The 20878-nt window shown below is 49.5% G+C and overlaps 1 protein-coding gene across 1 annotated transcript; it reads left to right on the forward strand.

Moving 5' to 3' along the window:
• The first annotated feature begins 948 nt into the window (after positions 1 to 948).
• LOC116500116 (olfactory receptor 14A16-like) lies at positions 949 to 1881 on the forward strand. Its single transcript, XM_032205031.1, has one exon. It carries the CDS (start codon positions 949 to 951, stop codon positions 1879 to 1881), a length of 933 nt encoding a protein of 310 aa, XP_032060922.1.
• The last annotated feature ends 18997 nt before the right edge of the window (positions 1882 to 20878 follow it).

Genomic DNA, 20878 nt, shown 5'->3' on the forward strand with positions numbered 1-20878 from the left:
AGAAGAATGTCAAGCTCCAGAGCAGGGATTACCTACCAAAGCTGTCAGAGGGACAGGACATGAGGGTTCCTTCTCTTGGGGCTGGCTTCAGGCTGTGCAAGCAGGGTGCAGGCAGGGGTGCCCAGGGCTGTGGTGCAGAGCAGGGTCCCTGCTGTGCCTCAGCGGCTGTGTGCTGGGGCAGGGCCTCTGCTGCCTGAGAGGCTCAGCACTCAGCCTGCCCGGGGAGCTACCCAGGACACTGCGGGGAGAAGCTGTGGCTGGAAGGACCAAAAAGCCAGGGCAGAGCAGGGTCCTGCTGCCGGCAGGGGGCTGCTACATGGGCCAGGCTCCTCATATCTCCCCAGCACCCCCAGGGCATTTCTGGGGGAGATTCTTGAAAGGGAAGAACAACACCTGCCATAACTGACAAGATGGCACTCTCTGAGGTCTCATTTTTTAATTTCCTGCTTTGGATGACAGTCAGGGAGATGATAATTGTGTTGTAAGCATTGTAGAAGGGACCTAAACTCATAGAGTATTACAGTTAAAAGAGATGTGTAGGTCTTTGAGGAACCTCACAACTTCACTCCGCACCCTTTAGCCTACAGACAGCACCAGCACAACCTTCATTGTTTCTTGTGGGATTGGTGGATGTCCTTCTCAGCACTTGTAAATAGGGAGATACCTCTGGCCAGTGGATGCCTGAGATGCACCCCTGGTGTTCTTTACCAGCAGCACTGATTACTGCTGAGATTACAGAGGATCTTCATGGTCTCTGTGGCATCTTTAGGCAGACAGATGCAGAGCTCCAGGCAGGAGCAAGTCTTCTTGAGATGAAGATGCAGTGAGGATACAGCCTTGGTGAGGATGTTTTCTATGAAATAAGGTTTAGTTTTTGCTCAGAAAAGTCTCTCTAACATGTCACTGCCTATTACTCCATGCACAGGCAACCATGCCCTGAGACAGCAAATGTCCAACAGCACCTTCCCCACTGAGTTCCTCCTCCTGCCATTCGCAGACAAACGTGAGCTGCAGCTCCTGCACTTCGCGCTCTTCCTGGGCATCTACCTGGCTGCCCTCCTGGGCAATGGCCTCATCCTCACTGCTGTAGCCTGTGACCACCACCTCCACACCCCCATGTACTTCTTCCTCCTCAACCTCGCCCTCCTCGACCTGGGCTGCATCTCCACCACTGTTCCCAAAGCCATGGCCAATTCCCTGTGGGATACCAGGGCCATTTCCTCCTATGGATGTGCTGCTCAGATTTTATTCCTTGTCTTTTTCATTTCAGCAGAGTTTTCTCTTCTCACCGTCATGGCTTATGACCGCTATGTTGCCATCTGCAAACCCCTGCACTACGGGACAATAATGAACAGCAGGACTTGTGTCAACATGGCAGAAGCTGCCTGGGGCATTACTTTTGTCTATGCTGTGCTGCACACTGCCAATACCTTTTCCCTTCCCCTCTGCCAAGGCAATGCCCTGGACCAGTTCTTCTGTGAAATTCCCCAGATCCTCAAGCTGTCTTGCTCTGATGCCTACCTCAGAGAAGTTGGGCTTCTTGTGGTTAGTGCCTGCTTAGCATTTGGATGTTTTCTTTATGTTGTGCTCTCCTATGTGCAGATCTTCAGGGCCGTGCTGAGGATGCCCTCTGAGCAGGGCCGGCACAAAGCCTTTTCCACATGCCTCCCTCACCTGGCCGTCGTCTCCCTGTTCATCAGCACTGGATTATTTGACTATCTGAAGCCCCCCTCTGTATCCTCCTCCTCCCTGAATCTTTTGCTGGCAGTTTTGTATTCAGTGGTGCCTCCAGCAGTGAACCCCCTCATCTACAGCATGAGGAACAAGGAGCTCAAGGATGCAGTGTGCAAATTGGTAACTGGATATTTTCAGAACCAATAAACTGCCATTCTTCCTCTGCATATCATTTATAATGTAGCTCATTACAGGCCTAGAAGTTGGAAATTTGTGTGTGGTTGTGTTGCATTATCTTATCTTTGATTTATATGTGATGGTGTTGCACACAAAGGTATCATTATTCATCCCCTTCCATTTCAGTATCTACCTGTCTGTGTGACTCTGAGACATGGAATAAATGAGAAGCCAAGCTCTGTGTATTTAAATAAAAGAAAGAACCCTGCTGTGATTTGCTTGCCTGAGATTCTTCCTCAGAGACCTGTGGTGGAGCTGCAGGGGCACTTGGTTGTGTGCAAAGGTGGAGGGAAAGAGTCCTGGCACAGCAGCACTGCCAGGGAGTCCCAGGATTTATTTTATTTTGTTTTGTTTTGTTTTGTTTTGTTTTTATTTATTTTATTATTTTATTTTATTTTTTTCCCAAGCTTCCCTCTTTCACCTCCCACATTCTTCTTCAGAGCCCTTGTGTTACTGTGAGGACTGATTCTTCTTGTTGCTCAGGAGAGGCAGGAGAGCATGGAACATACAGAACATGAGTCTGTCCAATGTGGAGGCACCCAGGTGCTAAAGCATTCAAGGTGCTAAATCAGGGCAAGGAGAGCTCTGCAACTCCAGGAAACGCAGCAGGCATAGGGAAAACAATCTGCTGGATTTGTTGTTATTCCTCTGGTGAAATTTCATAGACTGAATACAGTGAACCACCCCAAAACATCTAATGACATTGGAAATGAGTTGGACTTGATGATCCTTGTGGGTTCCTCCTAGTCAGGCTATTCCATGAGTCTCTGACTCTGAAGAAGGCGGGCTATCTGTGCGCACCCTCCATGGCCAAGGAACCACTTGTGTGGGAGGCACTCAGTGGCAGTGCCCCACACCGGCTGGCTCTGACTTCCCAGCCTGACCAGCACAACCCTGCAGAGTGCCCCCACAGCACCGCGCACCACAGTCCCCTCGCTCTGCAGGGCAGCACCGCCAGCTGGGGGGCTGTGGGCAGCATGGGCAGGGGCTGCAGGAATGGCTGCTCAGGCCAGCCCAGACGTGCTGGGCTGGGGCAAGACTGTGTGGGACATGGGGTGTCCCAGGAGCAGAGCAGGGTGCTGAGTGTGTGCAGTGTTGCTGCCTGAGGAGCCCCAGGGCCAGCAGTGTGGTGCTGTGCTGTGGTGGGGAGTGGGGCTGGACTGGGGGGCTGCAGGATGTCTGAGAAGGTGGAGTGGCGGGGTTTACATCCTGCAGATGGCAGCAGCAGGGACACTGCTACTGACCTCCCCTTCTCCATTTCCTGTTTGTGTGCCATCCCAGCATGGGCTGTTCTGCTGGGCTGGGCTGGGCTGTGCTGGGGAGAGGAAAGGAGGTGTGGAGAGCTGGGGAGGGTTTGGGCTGGGGTGGCCTCCTGAGAGGACAGCAAATGTCCAACAGCAGCTTCCCCAACGTGTTCCTCCTCTTGCCATTCGCAGACACACGCGAGCTGCAGATCCTGCAGGAAGGACTCCTCTAGAGCCTGAAGCAGCCCCTGCTCGCAGTGCCTCCCTCAGCCAACAGCAGCTGCAGCTTGAGCAGGAGAGCTGCAGAAGAGTTCTCATGCTAAGAGGAAGGCTCTGTTTGGGGGTGCTATATGACTTGCATTAGGTTTTCCTCAGAGAAGTCTGTTCTAACTTTGTTTTGCTTTCTCCTCTTCAGCAGACAGCCTTGTCCAAAGTCAGAGAATGCCCAACAGCAGCTTCCCCAATGAGTTCCTCCTCCTGCCATTCACAGACACACACGAGCTGCAGCTCCTGCACTTCGCGCTCTTCCTGGGCATCTACCTGGCTGCCCTCCTGGGCAATGGCCTCATCCTCACTGCTGCAACCTGTGACCACCGCCTCCACACCCCCATGTACTTCTTCCTCCTCAACCTCGCCCTCCTTTACCTGGGCACTATTACTACCACTGTTCCCAAAGCCAAGGCCAACTCCCTATGGGATACCACAGCCATTTCCTACACAGGTTGTGCTGCTCAGGTTTTTTTTATTTTTCTTTTTTTTTCAGCAGAGTTTTATCTTCTCACCATCATGGCCTACGACCGCTACGTTGCCATCTGCAAACCCCTGCACTATGGGAGCCTCCTGGGCAGCAGAGCTTGTGCCCAGATGTCAGCAGCTGCCTGGGGCAGTGGCTTTCTCTATGCTGTCCTGCACACGGCCACTACATTTTCCCTGCCCCTCTGCCAAGGCAATGCTGTGGACCAGTTTTTCTGTGAAGTTCCTCAGATCCTCAAGCTCTCCTGCTCTCATGCCTATCTCAGGGAAGGTCAGCTTCTCATCTTTAGTGCCTGTTTAACCATTGTATGTTTTGTCTTCATTGTGGTGTCCTATGTGCAGATCTTCAGGGCTGTGCTGAGGATGCCCTCTGAGCAGGGCCGGCACAAAGCCTTTTCCACATGCCTCCCTCACCTGGCTGTGGTCTCCCTGTTTCTCAGCACTGTCATGTTTGCCCATCTGAAGCCCTCCTCGATCTCTTCCGCATACCTGGACTTGTTGGTGTCATTTCTGTACTCGGTGGTGCCTCCAGTAGTGAACCCCCTCATCTACAGCATGAGGAACCAGGAGCTCAAGGATGCCTTGAGGAAACTGGTGCATTGTTGTGTTTCAGAAACAAGAAATTTCCCTTAATCTTCTGCATAAGAGTGATAATGTAAAGCATTTCAGGCACAAGATGAATTCTGGTGTCTTTTTGGACATTTTTAATAGTCTGCAGAGCAGCACCGTCTCAGGGCTGTATGGAATGGGAGTTGCATGGTGAAGGGGTGCAGCTCTGTCTGTCCAGGCCAGCACAGATGCACTCAGCTGCAAATTGTCCCCTGGGAGATTGTATGTCTCAGGAGAAGAGCAACTCCCTGTTTGTGTGCAGTGGAGATATGGGGAGAGAAACCCTTCGCTACTGGTGCCAGCAGCCACATTGTATACACACAGGAGAGATGAACACAAAGGAGCACAAAGGCCATCAGTTATTCCCACATATTTCATGAAGGCCAGTGGGGCAAGATAGTGTCACGAGGCCAAGTAACATCTCCTGGGAAGCCACCTGAGTGCAGTCCTGGGATGTGATTCCTTGAACCGAGGTCCATGTGCCCATTCCTCATGCCTTGGGGCATCTCAGAGGAGGGCAGAGCAGGAGAAAGCACCGCAGGGCTGAGGTGCCTTCCAGCCTCTGGCAGTGGCTACAGGACCAAGAGGGACATTGCAAGCACTGCAGTGCACTGCACGTGGTGTGCAAGTCAGGGACTCTATGACATTTGGAAAAGAGTGTGGGCCACTCAGGAAGACTATAAGGATGTTGTGAGGCTGTGCAGGGACAAAATTAGAAAGGTCAAAGCTCACCTGGAGCTTAATCTGGCTACTGCTGTTAAGAATAACAGAAAATGTTTTTATAAATACATAAACATGAAAAGAAGGACTAAGGAGAATCTCCATCCATTGCTGGATGTGGGGGGAAACTTAGTGACAAGAGATGAGGAAAAGATGAGGTGCTTAATGCCTTCTTTGCCTCAATATTTAGTGGCAAGACCAGTTGTTCTCTGGATACCCAGTACCCTGAGCTGGTGATAGGGGATAGGCAGCAAAATGTGCCCCTCATAATCCACAAGGAAATGGTTGGCGAACTGCTACAGCACTTACATGTACACAAATTGATGGGGCCGAATGGGATCCACCCAAGGGTACTGAGAGAACTGGCAGAAGAGCTGGCCAAGCCACTTTCCATCATTTATCAGCAGTCCTGGCTATCAGGGGAGGTCCCAGTCAACTGGCGACTAGCAAATGAGATGCCCACCTACAAAATGGCTGGAAGGAGGATCTTGGAACGACAAGCCTGTCAGTCTGAACTTGGTACTGGGGAAGCTCAAGGAAGCTCGTGCCATCACACGGCACTTGCAGGGCATCCAGGCAATCATGCCCAGCCAGCATGGGTTTATGAAAGGCAGATCCTGCTTAACACACCTGTTCTCATTCTATGACAAAGTGACACAGTGGATGAGGGAAAGGCTGTGGCTGTGGCCTATCTTGACTTCAGTAAGACTTTCAACACTGTTTCCCACAGCATTCTCCTCGAGAAACTGACTGCTCATGGCTTGGTCTCATGTACGCTTTGTTGGGTTAGAAACTGGCTGGATAGCCGGGCCCAAAGAGTTGTGGTGAATTGAGTTAAATCCAGTTGGAGGCCAGTCACTAGAGGAGTCCCCCAGGGACTGGGGCCAATTCTCTTTAATATCTTTATCGATGATCTGAATGAGGGGATTGAGTGAACCCTCAGTAAATTTGCAGACCACACCAAGTTAGGTGCATATGTCTATCTGGTCGAGGGTAGGAGGGCTCTGCAGGAGGATCTGGATAGGCTGGACCGATAGGCTGAGGTCAGCTGAATGAAGTTCAACAAGACCAAGTGCTGTGTCCTGCACCTGGGGCACAACAACCCCAAGCAACGCTACAGGCTGGGAGATGAATGGTTGGAAAGATGCCAGGCGGAGAAGGACCTGGGAGTATTGGTGGATAGTTGGCTGAATATGAGCCAGCAGTGTGCTCAAGTGGCCAGGAAGGTCAACAGCATCCTGGCTTGTATCAGAAGCAGTGTGGCCAGCAGGGCTAGCGAAGTGATTGTCCCCCTGTATTCAGCTCTGGTGAGGCCGCACCTCGAGTATTGTGTTCAGTTTTGGGCCCCTCACTAGAAGAAGGACATTGATGTGCTCAAGCAAGTCCAGAGAAGGGCGATGAAGCTGGTGAGGGGTCTGTAGAACAAGTCTTATGAGGAGTGGCCGAGGGAGCTTGGGTTGTTTAGCCTGGGGAAAAGGAGGCTCAGGGGTGACCTTATCACTCTCTACAGATACCTTAAAGGAGACTGTAGCGAGGTGGGGGTTGGTCTATTCTCCCACGTGGCTGGTGACAGGACGAGGGGGAATGGGCTAGAGTTGCACCAGGGGAGGTTTAGTTTGGATATTAGGAAGAACTTCTTTACTGAAAGGTTTGTTAGGCATTGGAATGGGCTGCCAAGGAAGTGGTTGAGTCACTATCCCTTGAGGTCTTTGAAAGATGGTTAGATGTAGAGCTTAGTGATATGGTTTAGTGGAGGACTTGTCAGTGCTAGGTCAGAGGTTGGACTAGGTGATCTTGGAGGTCTCTCCCAGCCTAGATGATTCTGTGATTCTGTGACTCATGTCTCTCAACAGCCCCATGTGTATGAGGAACCGGTTCAGACATAAGCACCTCACACAGCCCTGGCATTGCTCTTTGTGCCTCCAGAAACAACCCCCAGTGTCCCTGTGAGATTTTTTCTCACCCCTTTACAGGTTCATTGCAGATGCCACTCTCTGCTATTTCACACTACCCTGCCTTTCTGGACTGGGCTGTCAATCATTTGGATCAGCAAGATTTCTGGGGACTTGAAAATGAATTTAATTTAATTTAATTTAATTCTTTAATTCAATAACTCTTTCCCTTGGAGTGCTCTTCAAAGACAGAATAAGGGGAGGGGAAAAAAAAAAAAAAGTAAAAGAAGCATTAGCAATGCTGGGAAATGTATTTTGGTAAGTGTGTGCATAAAACTATTCATCAAGAAAGCACGATTTTTTTATTGCATTTGTCCATGGTGCTGTCAATAGAAAACTGGGAAAATAAATAATGAACATTCATAGAAAAAAAGCTGGTGGTGCTGGCAAGCTCTTTCAGCTGTTACATCGAGTCCTTTTCTGTACAGGTTTCAACTGTTTCCTCAATCTACTTTCATGGCTGGTTTCAGTTTTCCAGTCAGAGGTGGCCACTACCTCCAGGATGTCCTGGGGTAGCCAAGGCACCCAGGTGGGACAAGTGACACAGGACCTAGGGGAGTCCTTCTGGAGCAAAAACTAGGGGGCAGGAACTGGGGCTGGGCCTCTCAGGGGCTGTGCAGGGGCTGCTTGGGTCCCCCATGGGGAGCAGCTCCTGCCAGGTCACCTGCTCCTGCGTGGGCTCCTCTTCAAGGACTACAGGTCTGGCCCGGAATCTGCTCTGGAGAGGGTGCTCCACAGGCCACAGCCTCCATCAGTGCAGGTCCACCTGCTCCACCGTGGTACTCCATGGGCTGCAGGGGGACAGCCTGCTTCACGATAGTCCTCACCACAGGCCACAGGGGACTTTTGCTCCAGGACATGGAGCACCTCTCCCCCTCCTTCTTCACTGATCTTGGTGCCTGTAAGGCAGTTTCGCACTCCTCTCTCTCTCCCAGCTGCTGTTCTGCAATTTTTTTTTCCCTGTCTTAAATATGCTCTCACAGAGGCACAAACAATGTCACTTATCGGCCCAGACCTGGCCAGCAGCAAGGCCCTTATCTAACATGGGACAGCTTCTGGATTCTTCTCACAGAAGCCACCCCAATGGCCCCCCACTACCAAAACCTTGCCACATAAATCCACCACATGCAGTCACATGGCATTCAAAGATGAATGCAAGGGACCATGGACCCTCTGCCTACATACCCAGGAGGACCCAGACAGAAAGAAGGCGCAGATATGGGTTGTCCTGTCCCTTCTGTTTGAGTTCACGAATGGACAGCAGGAGGCACAAGGCTTGGGTGTGTCTAAACAAGAAGCTGCAGGGCCAGCAGAAGGACCGTGGTTTGGAAGATGCTGGTGAGGTGACTTCTATCTGGTTGGCTGACAGGCCACAAGAAGGCCAATGGGTTGGGATGCCTACTTTAGGACAGGTTTCCACCCAGGTGGAACTTTCTTTGGTGGTAGGAAAGAGCAGGAGAGGAAAACTGCCAGAAATTGCACCTTGGAAGGTTGGCACTTGCCACAAAGAGGAAAAAATGTCTCTCAAAGTATACTGCTGTGGTGCCAGAGGTCACCCAAAGAGTGTCCGTAATCAAACCCTGGCTTTGTTTTTCAAGGAACAGCTGGTGAAGGTTGATGAGACATTGGTGAAATGATGGAAATGCCAGGGTGAGAGCAAGGTGAAGAACAGAGATGTGTGTCTGTAGGCTTCCAGGAAATAGGACAAAGTGTGGGACAGCATAGGAAAGCTTGCAGAGGAGAAGGTGGAGGTTGCTGGCAAGAATGGAAGGCCCCAAAAGCCCTGACGTTTTTGTCCCTTATCTAGAGCTTATGAGGTGATGAGATGTAGTCATTGCAGTGAGGCCTCCTTGCTTCTTTGCAACCCTTGCAGAGGCAGGGAGGTGTCATACCACTGTTCTTCTCATGGCATCACACTGTTTAGAACATCCCACAGACCCCAGGAAGAGCCTTGAGATCGATATGGGGGTGCAGGATCTCCCCTCCCAGTGGCTGGAGTCAGGCCTTGGCTCTTCTGCTTCACCAAAACCAACCAAGACATTTCTCAGCACAGTGCTTTGCCTGTCTGCAATCAAGGTCTCCAATTATCTGCCCTAACAAGTCCCTGAGGAGAATCTCTTGGTAACAGCCCTCAGTGGGGCCCATTAATACTCCAAGACACTTCAACTTTTCCTTCTGACTTTACTTGCTCAAGCGGTTACATCACTCTTCTCTCAGTACCTGAGCTTCATAGACTCAGCACCATAATACACCATGGAACTCATTAAAATGAAGAAACTTCTAACATTTCTTCCATAATTTGCTTCAAGCCTTCACACCTTGTGCAGCTAATTGCAGAGCTTGCATGATGTAATTAAGGAAGAAGATTCCAAAAAGCACCTAATACAAATCTTTTATTGCTTTAAAGGCTGAATTTTGCTGCATTTCAGTTTTGAGCATCATTCTCCTATTGGTATTCATCCAGGGTGATTTCTTTAGAGACCTGCATTGGGAGGAAAAGCAGAGTCTGAAGGTCCGATACCTCCACTGCCAGCAGTGGTCTTTGTCCCTGTAGCTGCAGCCCAGCCCAACACATGAAACCTTTTCTAAGACAAGTCAGGGATTCCTTGGGAAAATAAATAAATAAATGAAATGAAATGAAATGAAATGAAATGAAATGAAATGAAAATAAATAAATAAATAAATAAATAAATAAATAAATAAATAAAATAAAATAAAATAAAATAAAATAAATAAAATTGAAATGACCATTGGAATCTGAGAAATTCAGCCTGAATCTTTGTAGATACCTGGACATCCATGGTCTCTCTTGAGTCTTCTGTGGAAAACTCAGGATGAGTTTTCCACAGAAAATATATCTTCAAGTGGCTGTAGCTGTACCCATGAGTTTGGCTGCTTTTGGGAAATTGTCCCCTTCCAGCCACAGAAAACTAAATTGAGTAATGTGAAAAGACCTGCCCAGTCAATAGAGTAGAGCAAAGTCATGCTTCCTTTGCTATAGATGCAGAAGGCAAAAGAACTGCATTGTGCCTCAATGGACGTGTAACCCAGGTCATGCAACTTTACCTTAGTACTGACAAGTCCATCACTGAACCACGCTACTAAGTTCTACATCTACACATTGGCTCTCCAGCCGATGAACCAGCTCATGGATGGCAATCAGGGAGTCTCAGTTAGCGTGACGCTGCCTCAGGTGCACCACCATGGTAGCCATTGGCACCTGCTGTTCTTCAACCCTCAGCAAACCCACAACAGAAGGATTCTGTGGAAGGTCAAGCAAGGTAGACAACTCTTTAATGTCCTCCGTCTCCAAGGCTGCTATGCCAAAGCCCCACCTGTGCTCTTTTGGAACTTTGAAGTACCCGTTCCTGAAGAAGACTATGTCTTGGATGCACGTAGCCTCTGGGCCAATCCCAATGGGGAGCTTTTGCCATTCCTTCCCAGTTCGACTCACTTCAGCCTCCAAGACAGTTAACTCTTGGGACCCACCTGTCACTTCAGAAATACAGGTGGGTTCTACCTCTTTATAGCTTGATGGCATTAAGGTACACTGTGCACCGGTGTCCAGTAGAGCCTGATACATCTGTGGGTCTGATGTGCCAGGCCATTAAATATATCCAGTCCAGTAAACCCAATTGTCCCTTTCCTCCGTGACTCCCCTCTGGCTGGAAGCAGGACCCCTCTAGTCCTGCTCATAGTGTTCATTACTGTGTCTGGTAGACAGCCCACTGGAAACACGTCCCACCATGGCACTGTCATACTACGGGGCAGGGGAGAGGGAGCTGACAGCCAAGGGATGCAGGAGATGGTGCCCAATTTGGTGCAGGAGATGGGGCCCAGCAGAGACAAGGAGTCAAGGCAGTGCAGTGGGGGAGGCCAGGAGAAGCAGTCCATGGGGTAGTGCGGCTTGTGAGGACACATTTTTGCCAGCATCCTGAGTGTGCAGCAGCTGTGTGCAGGCAAGGAGAGGCCAGGAAGTGCATTCCAAGAGCCCTCCTGCCAGCAGAGAATAGGCCGTGGCCGAGGCCAAGAGGAGAGGCAGGCCCAGGGCAGGGGGCTGCAAGGGCCATGCTGAGCTCCCTGCCCCTGCAGCAGCCACCCTGGCCCTCAGCAGACGTGCTGGCTGGCACACACGGGGAGGTCCTGGTGTGCATCAGAGAGCAGCAAGGAAGGCGCTGGAGAGGGCTGGGGTGAGGCAGGTGGCAGAGCCCAATGCAGGGCTGGCTGGGGTCCAGAATCACCCCATCTGGAACCTCTGGCAGAAAGTACCAAGGGAGAGGGGAGGTTGACCCCTAGGATTGAGGAGTCAGGGATAGTAAGTACCTAAGACCTACTTCAACCGGGAAAGTGATATTGGTAGCATACAAAGGGGTTTGAGCTGCTTTGGAAGTGGTTTGTGTTGACACACAGCTCCTCTGGGCACCGACTTGCCTCTTTTGGGCTGGATGTTTCAAGGGAATGTCTCCTCTACACATCATGTGCCTGATGCTCCATGGAGCAAGTGGGTCGCACTGATTTCACAGCAGGCTCCAATAGGAAACCCCAGTCTTGAAATTTTGGAAGTGACTAAGGACTGACCAAAGAACAGCGACTTGGAAATATTGCTACAGGAGGAGGTGACACATATTGAAGAGATGTCATTGTCTAATAAACTCCCAGAAAATGGGAAGCAGCATGTACTGGTCACTGATGGGTCTGGTTATATTATGGGAAAGCCATCCCTATAAAACATCTAATGGGTTCAGTCAGTCCATGACTTTGGTCTCCAACTGTCATCACATTACTTCAGGGCAGCACACATGGTGTATGATGTTGGATTGCTTTATGCTGAAGCCAGCTCTCGTTTCATCACTGCTGAGCTTGTCCAGTGTTGTCAACACTGCCCCTTACTCGATTCCTCAAAATTCATTCATTAATACGAGCCCTTCTGCTTGGTGAACCACATCCAGTTTTCCTACACATGAGTGTCACCTTCACTTTCCCTCTGTCTGCTTGTCCTCACTGCCTTCAATATTCCGCTCTAACGAGCTCCAAGGAAGCCTGTGTCAGTGCTGGCCCTAGGGGGACACTCCAGGAAACTTGCATCTGACTTGGACTTCTTGAGAGATTTCTTCGATTGTCTCTGAGTGCCTGAGGTTCATGGGCTCATCACCAAAGCCCCCAGAGGGGTGATTACAATGACTTGGGCTGGGCCTGTGCTGTTGATCTGGGCTGGGCTCCTGGGACAGGGAGGGCTCTTGGCAAGAGGTTCCTGGTTCAGAGAGACAGCTCTGCCCAGAAGCAGTTCCTCTGCACAACACAGCAGGGCTGGGGGCTCTGACCGCAGGTGGCACAGGGAGAGGAGAGAATGAGAGAGGGCTTGGAGGCAGTTGGGAGTGAATTGGGAGGATGCTGAGAGCTGACTGCAGGAGAAATCTGCACAGCCCTTGACAAGGTAAGGCTCTGGCTGCAGGGCCATGCAGCTGCAGGTCCTGGAAGGGTCTCCTGCTGGGCCTTGTTCCTGGGAGGGAAGTGGGCAATGGAGTAGGCTTTGAGAGTCCTGCTGGGTTGCACTGTGAGGTGAGGAAGTCTGGCAGAAGCCCCTTGGAGTGCCCTAAGGCAGGTGCCCCCAGTCATCCCAGAACACCCTGCCCTGGCTGGCCATGCCAGGCTCTCTGTCAGCTGCCCCGTAGCTCCTGCAGCCATGGAGGTGCCCCTTGGCAGGGCCCTGTTGGTGGCAGAGTGCTGCAGGGCAGCGCTGAGCACAGCCGCATGGGATGGGGTCTGTGAGCACAGGCAGGGTGAAAGAAGACTTTGGCCAAGAACAGCAGGAGCTGAGTGTCCAAGCCTCCTCCAGACACTACAGAGTTGCAGCTGGGAATCTGGGACAACTCGGTGGTCAGATGAGTTGTTTGCAAGGCTCGTTCATCTGACAAGTGGACTGAACTTGAGGTTGCTCCATGTTCCTGCTTCCCTCCTGCTTCATAACAGGAACACCTCCTCTGGAGCCCACAGTAGCCCCTGCTCCCAGTGCCATTCTCATCCAGCACCAGCCACAGCTCAAGCAAGAGAGCTGAAGACAGGTTCTCCTACAAAGAGAAAGGCTGGTCTGGGGGACTATTCTAAGACTTGCAATAGGTGTTCCTTGGAGAAGTCTGTTCTAACTTTGTCCTGCCTTCTTCTCTTCAACAGACAGCCATGTCCAATGTCAGCAAATGTCCAACAGCAGCTTCCCCACAGAGTTCCTCCTCCTGCCATTTGCAGACACACGTGAGCTGCAGCTCCTGCACTTTGGGCTCTTCCTGGGCATCTACCTGGCTGCCCTCCTGGGCAACGGCCTCATCCTCACAGCCGTAGCCTGCGACCACCGCCTCCACACCCCCATGTACTTCTTTCTCTTCAACCTTGCCCTCCTTGACCTAGGCTCCATCTCCACCACTCTCCCCAAAGCCATGGCCAATTCCCTATGGGACACCAGGGCCATTTCCTTCTTTGGCTGTGTTACCCAGGTCTTTATGTTTGTTGCATTTGTCTCAGCAGAGTTTTATCTTCTCATCATCATGGCTTATGACCGCTACGTTGCCATCTGCAAACCCCTGCACTACGGGACAATAATGACCAGCAGAACTTGTGTCAACATGGCAGCAGCTGCCTGGGGCAGTACTTTTCTCTATGCTGTCCTGCACACTGCCAATACCTTTTCCCTCCCCCTCTGCCAAGGTAATGCCCTGGACCAGTTCTTCTGTGAAATCCCCCAGATCCTCAGGCTCTCCTGCTCTGATGCCTACCTCAGAGAAGTTGCCTTCCTCATCTTTTGCTTTTGCTCAGGTACTGCATTTTTTGCTTTTCTGTTGCTGTCCTATGTGCAGATCTTCAAAGCTGTGCTGAGGATCCCCTCACAGCAGGGACAGAACAAAGCCTTTTCCACGTGCCTCCCTCACCTGGCCATTGTCTCCCTGTTCATCAGTAATATCATGTTTGCTTATCTGAAACCCCCCTCTATTTCCTCCTCATCTCTTGATCTTTTGCTGGCAGTTCTGTACTCAGTGGTGCCTCCAGCAGTGAACCCCCTCATCTACAGCATGAGGAACAAGGAGCTGAAGGATGCTGTTAGGAAACTGATTTGGGGGATGTTTTTCAGTACTCATAAAGTTTTTTTCACTCTACAGAAGTGAAAATTGTGCATCTCATTCCAACACTTTTTTTTTTTTTTTTTTTTGCTTCTTTGTTTGTTTTTATCATTATTAATAAAATTGCTTTTTCCTTATTGTCATCGTGACTGCTTTTGCTCCTTGCATTCTTACATAAGTATTTGGAGTCCTCTCACTACAATGAATGACTGAAACTGCTCTGTATCATATAAATGCTTTATACATATACAAGTAACTGTGAGTCAGTGAAGGCTCTCATAACACTTTTGGTAATAAACAGGATAACTCATGTACACTGCCTGAAGGCTGGAATTTCCTAGCCAAGCCAGTGTCAAGAATAGGCCCAAAGAATTGCTCCCTACAAGAGTCTGTTCCTGCTTTGGTTCAGGATGGAATGGCTCATTGCTGAGACTCACCTGTGGGTGGGTGTCTGCTCACAGCAGAGGCAGCGCATGGTCACTGCGTTATGTAGCCAGGGCTGTTCCCATATGTGGCCCATAGGTGGTGTCCTTCAAGAGGGGAATCTGGAGCTACCTGCAGAGCCCAGGATACCTCCAGGGACAGTGGAGCATGGCATGAGCATTGACTGCAGCCCCTCTGAAAGTAAGAGATCTCCCACTGTGTGCTCAGTCACAAGGAAAGAAGTAAACCCAGGTATTCACAGGGAAACTGCTACTCTGCAGTCTCAGAGAAGAAAGTCTCTGAGCCCAGCCCTGAGCTCTACAATATCAAAACACTCTCTAATATCAGGCACCACACCACTGACCCTCCTTCATTGCCTGTCCCTTCTGAAGAACTTATGGTCATTCTTAGCAGCACCCCAAGAAATATAATACACATAGAAAATGAGGAGGTGATTGGTGACAGCCAGCATGTCTTGACTAAGGGCTTATCATGCCTGGCAAATGATGGCCTTCTATGATAAAGTTACAGCATTGGTGGATAGGGGAAGAGCAACTGACATAATCTACCGGAACTTGTACAATGCATTTGACAATGCCCCCCATGATATTCTCATCTCTAAACTGGAGAGACATGGATTTGATGGGTGGACCACAGATTTGATGGGTGGAACTATAGACCCGTTAGTTCGACCTCAGTGCTAGGGAAGCTCATGGGGTAGATTAGCTTGAGTGTCATCATGCAACAATTACAGGGCAACCAGGTGATCAGGCCCAGCCAGCATGGGTTTATGAAAGGCAGGTCCTGACTGACGAACCTGATGAGGGAAAGGCTGTGGATGTGGTCTACCTTGACTTCAGCAAGGCTTTTGACACCATTTCCCACAACATTCTCCTCAAGAAACTGGCTTCTTATGGCTTGGACTAGTGTACGCTTCATTGGGTTAAAAACTGGCTGGATAGCCAGACCCAAAGAGTCATGGTAAATGGAGTCAAATCCAGCTGGAGGCCGGTCACTAGTGGCATCCCCCAGGGCTCAGTACTGGGCCAAGTCCTCTTTAAGATCTTTATGGATGATCTGGATGAGGGGATTGAGTGTACCCTCAGTAAGTCTGCAGATGACACCAAGTTAGGTGCATATGTCTACCTGCTTGAGGGTAGGAAGGTTCTGCAGGAGGATCTGGATAGGCTGGACTGATGGGCTGAGGCCAAATGTATGAAGTTCCACAAGGCCAAGTGCTGTGTCCTGCACCTAGGGCACAACAACCCCAAGCAGAGCTACAGGCTGGGAGATGAATGGTTGGAAAGCTGCCTGGCAGAGAAGGACCTGGGAGTATTGGTGGATAGTCGGCTGAATATGAGCCAGCAGTGTGCTCAGGTGGCCAAGAAGGCCAACGGCATCCTGGCTTGTATAAGAAGCAGTGTGGCCAGCAGGTCTAGGGAAGTGATTGTCCCCCTGTACTTGGCTCTGGTGAGGCCGCACCTTGAGTAGTGTGTTCAGTTTTGGGCCCCTCGCTACAAGAACGACATCAAGGTTCTTGAGAGAGTCCAGAGAAGGTCAACAAAGCTGGTGAGGGATCTGGAGAACAAGTCTTACGAGGAGCAGCTGAGGGAGCTGGGCTTGTTCAGCCTGGAGAAAAGGAGGCTCAGGGGCAACCTTATTGCTCTCTAGAGGTACCTTAAAGGAGGCTGTAGTGAGGTTGGCCTGTTCTCCCACGTGCCTGGTGACAGGACGAGGGGGAATGGGCTAAAGTTGCACCAGGGGAGTTTTAGTCTGGATATTAAGAAGAACATCTTTACCAGAAGGGTTGTTAGGCATTGGAACGGGCTGCCCAGAGAAGTGGTGGAGTCACCATCCCTGGAGGTCTTCAAAAGAGGTTTAGATGTTGAACTTAGTGATATGATTTAGTGAAGGACTTGTTAGTGTCAGAGGTGGACTAGGTGATCTTGGAGGTCTCTTCCAACCTAGATGATTCTGTGATTCTGTGGTTCTGTGACCACTCGCTGGGTAAGGATTTGGCTTGATGATCATACTGAAACAGTTGCAGTCATTGTATCAACATCGAACTGGTGATCAGTAAAGAGTGTTAGTCTTTAGGGTTAAGTATTGGGACCAGCACTGTTTAACACATTTGTTGGTTACATGGACATCGGGATTGAGTGCACCCTCCTCAGGTTTGCTGATGACACCAAGCTGTGTGGTGCAGTTCACATGATGGGAATAAAAGAAACCTTCCAGAGGGACCTTGACAGGCTTCAGAGGTGGGCCTGTGCAAAACTCATGAAGTTAAACGAGGCAAAGTTCAAGGTCCCACATGTCCTTGGGGTAATCCCAAGGACAAATACAGGCTGGGCAGAGAATAGACTGAAAGAAGCCCTGAGGAGAAGAATGTGGGGGTGTTGGTGGAGCTCACCATGAGCTGGCAGTGCGTGCTTGCAGCCCAGGAAGCCAACCGTATCCTGGGCTACATCTACAGAAGCATAGCCAGCAGGGCAGGGGAGGGGTTCTCCCCCTCCACTCTCCTCTCATGAGACCCCACCCAGAATACTTTGTTAGGTCTGGGGGCCCCAGCACAAGAAGGAAGTGGGAGTGTTACAAATTCACTCAGTCCCAAAGTAAGATTAAATAAAAAATAGGATTTATTAAAAGAATAGAGGTAACCAAACAGCGCTGGGTGCACCGGGAGTCTCCGCTCCACCAGGATGCACACCAGTTACATCAAGTAGCTGATTTTTATGCTCCTAGACTAATACATATTCATTACTACTTTTTAAAAAATAGGTTATTATAATTACCTTCCGGGGTCCAGTTCCTCCTACTGGAGCATGCGCATCAGTCTCCGGTGGCCCCTCTGGGGGTCTCTAGGGGTCTTTCATGCTGAAGGCTCATAGTCTTCCTCTCCAAGTTTTTTTCTTGTCCTTCCCCTTTGTACTTCTTGGCAGCGTGTCAAGTTTACGGCATCCCCTGCAGGTCTTGTCTCCCAGCCGTCCTTCAGCTTCTTTTTTTTCTTCTTCTTAATCTCTTGGCCACCTGGCCAGATATCAGAGGCTTACATAGTATCCCATAACAGTCACTAGTTGTTATCAGTTGTTCTGAAACCCCCAGACATCAAAGACTTCATACAAACACAAATAGCTTTCTTATTGACACTTCACGAGTAATTAAAACATTCCTCACCACCCATTCACAGGGACAGTCACACCTATAGCAGTGTTAAGTCAATCTAGAAGAAGACAAAAAAAAAAAAGGCTGTAACTGTTAGAAATAGAAGTTTGGAATAACAAAAGCAAACAGGTTCATAGATTTGAGGAATATTTTCTGACACAAATTCCTTTGCAAGGTACAAGAACTATATACATTAACCATTCTGTTTTTCTTAGACTTGTGGTTATACAAAGGTATGTAAGACAGAAGGTCACATTCATCATACCATTGGGCCCTAGCACTGTTCCATACTGACATGAATCAGATGAACATATATAACAGGAGTATTAGAATGAGTCGAGAGGAGGGCCACAAAGATGATCACAGGGCTCAAGGTCCTTTCCTATGAAGGCAGGCTGAGAGAGTTGTGGTTGTCCAGCTTGCAGAAGGGAAGGCCCTGAGGAGACCTTCTAGCAGCCTTCCAATACCTAAAGGGGGCTGTCCTGGTTTCAGTTAGGATAGAGTTGCTTTTCTTCCTAGTAGCTGGTGGAATGCTGTCTTTTGGCTTGGGATGAGAGGAGTACTGATAACATGCTGATGTTTGAATTGTTGCAGAGTAGTGCTTACACCAAGCCAAGGACGTTTCAGCTTCTCACTCTATCCTGCCAATGGGCAGGCTGGGGGTGCAGCAAGAGCTGGGAGAGGCCAGAGCAGCTGACCCAAACTGGCCAAAGGGGTATTCCATACTATTTGACGTCATGCTAAACAGTATTTAGGGGTGGCTAGCCAGGGGGAGGAGGGCCGGACTGCTCGGGGTTAGGCTGGGCATCGGTCAGCGGGTGGTGAGCAAGTGCATTGTACATCACTTGTTTTGTACACATTATTGGTACTAGTACTATTATCATCATTATTGTTATTGTTGTTATTATTATTATTATTATATTCTCTGTCTTAATAAACTGTCTTTATCTCAACTCACAGGCTTCAATTTCCATTTCTCTCCCCCATCCTAGAGAGGGAGGGGGGAGGGTGAGTGAACGGCTGTGTGGTGTTTAGCTGCTGACTGGGTTAAACCACAACAGGGGCCTACAGAAAATCTATGGAGAGACTCTTTGTCAGGGAGTGTAGTTATAGGACAAGGAGGAATAGCTTTAACCTAAAAGATGGTAGCGTTAGATTAGGTATAAGGAATAAATTCTTTGCTCTGAGGATGGTGGGACAGTGGAACAGAGAAGTTGTGGAGGTGTTCAATTCCTGGAGGTGTTCAAGGCCAGATTGTATGGGGTGTTGAGCAATCTGGTCTGGTAAGAGATGTCCCTTTTAATAGCAGGGAAGCTGGAAATGGATGAAATTTAAAGTTCCTTCTGAGCCAAACCATTCTATGATTCAATCATTCTATGATCATCTAGTTCCATCCGCCCCTGACATGGGCAGGGACACCTTCTCTTCCACTAGTGGAAGTTGTTAAGAGCCCTGTCCAAGCTGAGCTTCAACGCTTTAAGGGAGGGGGGCATCCCCAACTTCTACAGGCAACCTGGTCCTGTATCTAGCTACCATCATAGTAAAGAATTTCTACCTTATAGGAGATCAAAATCTACCCTCTTTTAGTTTAAAAATGTTACCTCTTGTCCTGTCACTATACATTCTGTTAAAGCATCTCTCCACAACTTTTCAGTACACCCCCTTTATGTGTTGCAAAGCCGCAGTAAGGTCTCCTCAGAGGCCTTTCTTCTCTCCTCTGAAGAACCCCAGCTCTCCCAGGCTTTCTTGGTAGGACAGGTTTTCCAGTCTGTGATTATTTTTGTGACCTTCTCTCATAGGTCTACCTCTTTCTTACACTAGGGCCCTAAAGCAGGATGCAGATGGAGTCTCACACAGGTGGAGAAGAGGAGGATAATCACTTCCCCAGACCTGCCACCTGTGGTATTATGATGTAGTCCAGGATATGATGGGCTTTTTGGGCTTCAGGTGAATATTGCCATCTCATATCCAAGTTTCCGTCTACCAGTATCCCCAAGTCCTTCTCTATGGGTCTGCTCTCAAACCAGTCTTCACCCCGTCTGCATTGATGCTGGAGAATGTCCTGACCCAGGAGCAGGACCTTGTGCTTGGCCTTGTTGAACTGCAGGATGTTCTCCTGAGCCCACTCCTCAAGGCTGCCCAGGTTCCTCTGCATGGTGTCCCTTCCCTTTACCATATCAACTGCACTGTTGTCTGTCTCAGATCTCCTCCCTGTCTTCCATGAACCTTAGCATGCTTTCCAGGAGGTTCTGCTCCACGATCGTCCCAGTCACAGAGGTGAGGCTGACCAGTCTGTAGATCCCTGGGTTGATATTTTTAGCCATTTTAAAAATAGGTGTTATATTTTCAGGCTTTTGTGGACATTATCTGACCCTGACAACTCTTCCAATATGACGGATAGTGGCTTAGGAACTTCATCTGCCCAGTTCCTCAGAACCCTGGCATGCACCTGATTGGGTTTCGTGGAGTCGTGCACCTTCAGGTTCCTCATGTAGTTTCAAACCTTTTCTCTCTCTACAAGGAAATGGACTTCATTTCCCCCATCTCTGCCTTGCCATTCTGTGACTGGGGAGGTGTGGAATGGGCTGGTGAGAAAGTCCAAAAAGGTGCTGAGTACCTTAGCCTTTTCCATGTCATTTGTAACCAGGTTCCTTGTGATGCTTTCTACAGAGTGTACAATTTCTTTGCTGCCTTATGTATCTACAGAAACCCTTCTTGTTATTCTTTGCATCCCTAGCCAAGTTTCTCTCTAGCTGTGCCTTGGCTTTCCTGATCCCATCCCTGAACTCCTGGGCCATTTCTCTATAATTTTCCCAGTTTGTTTGTCCCTACCTACATTGCGTTTGCTCTTCCTTTCCATGCTTTAGTTTGATTATGACATCCTGACTCAGCCACGTTGGTCTCCTGCCTCCCTTGTCTTATTTCTTCACTACCCCAGGAAACCTTGGCAGTGCACTCAGGATACCTCTTTGGTTCCAGAGATGCTAGTAGG

The sequence above is a fragment of the Aythya fuligula genome, chromosome 31, assembly GCF_009819795.1.
Source record: "Aythya fuligula isolate bAytFul2 chromosome 31, bAytFul2.pri, whole genome shotgun sequence".
In the NCBI taxonomy this organism is placed as follows: domain Eukaryota; kingdom Metazoa; phylum Chordata; class Aves; order Anseriformes; family Anatidae; genus Aythya; species Aythya fuligula.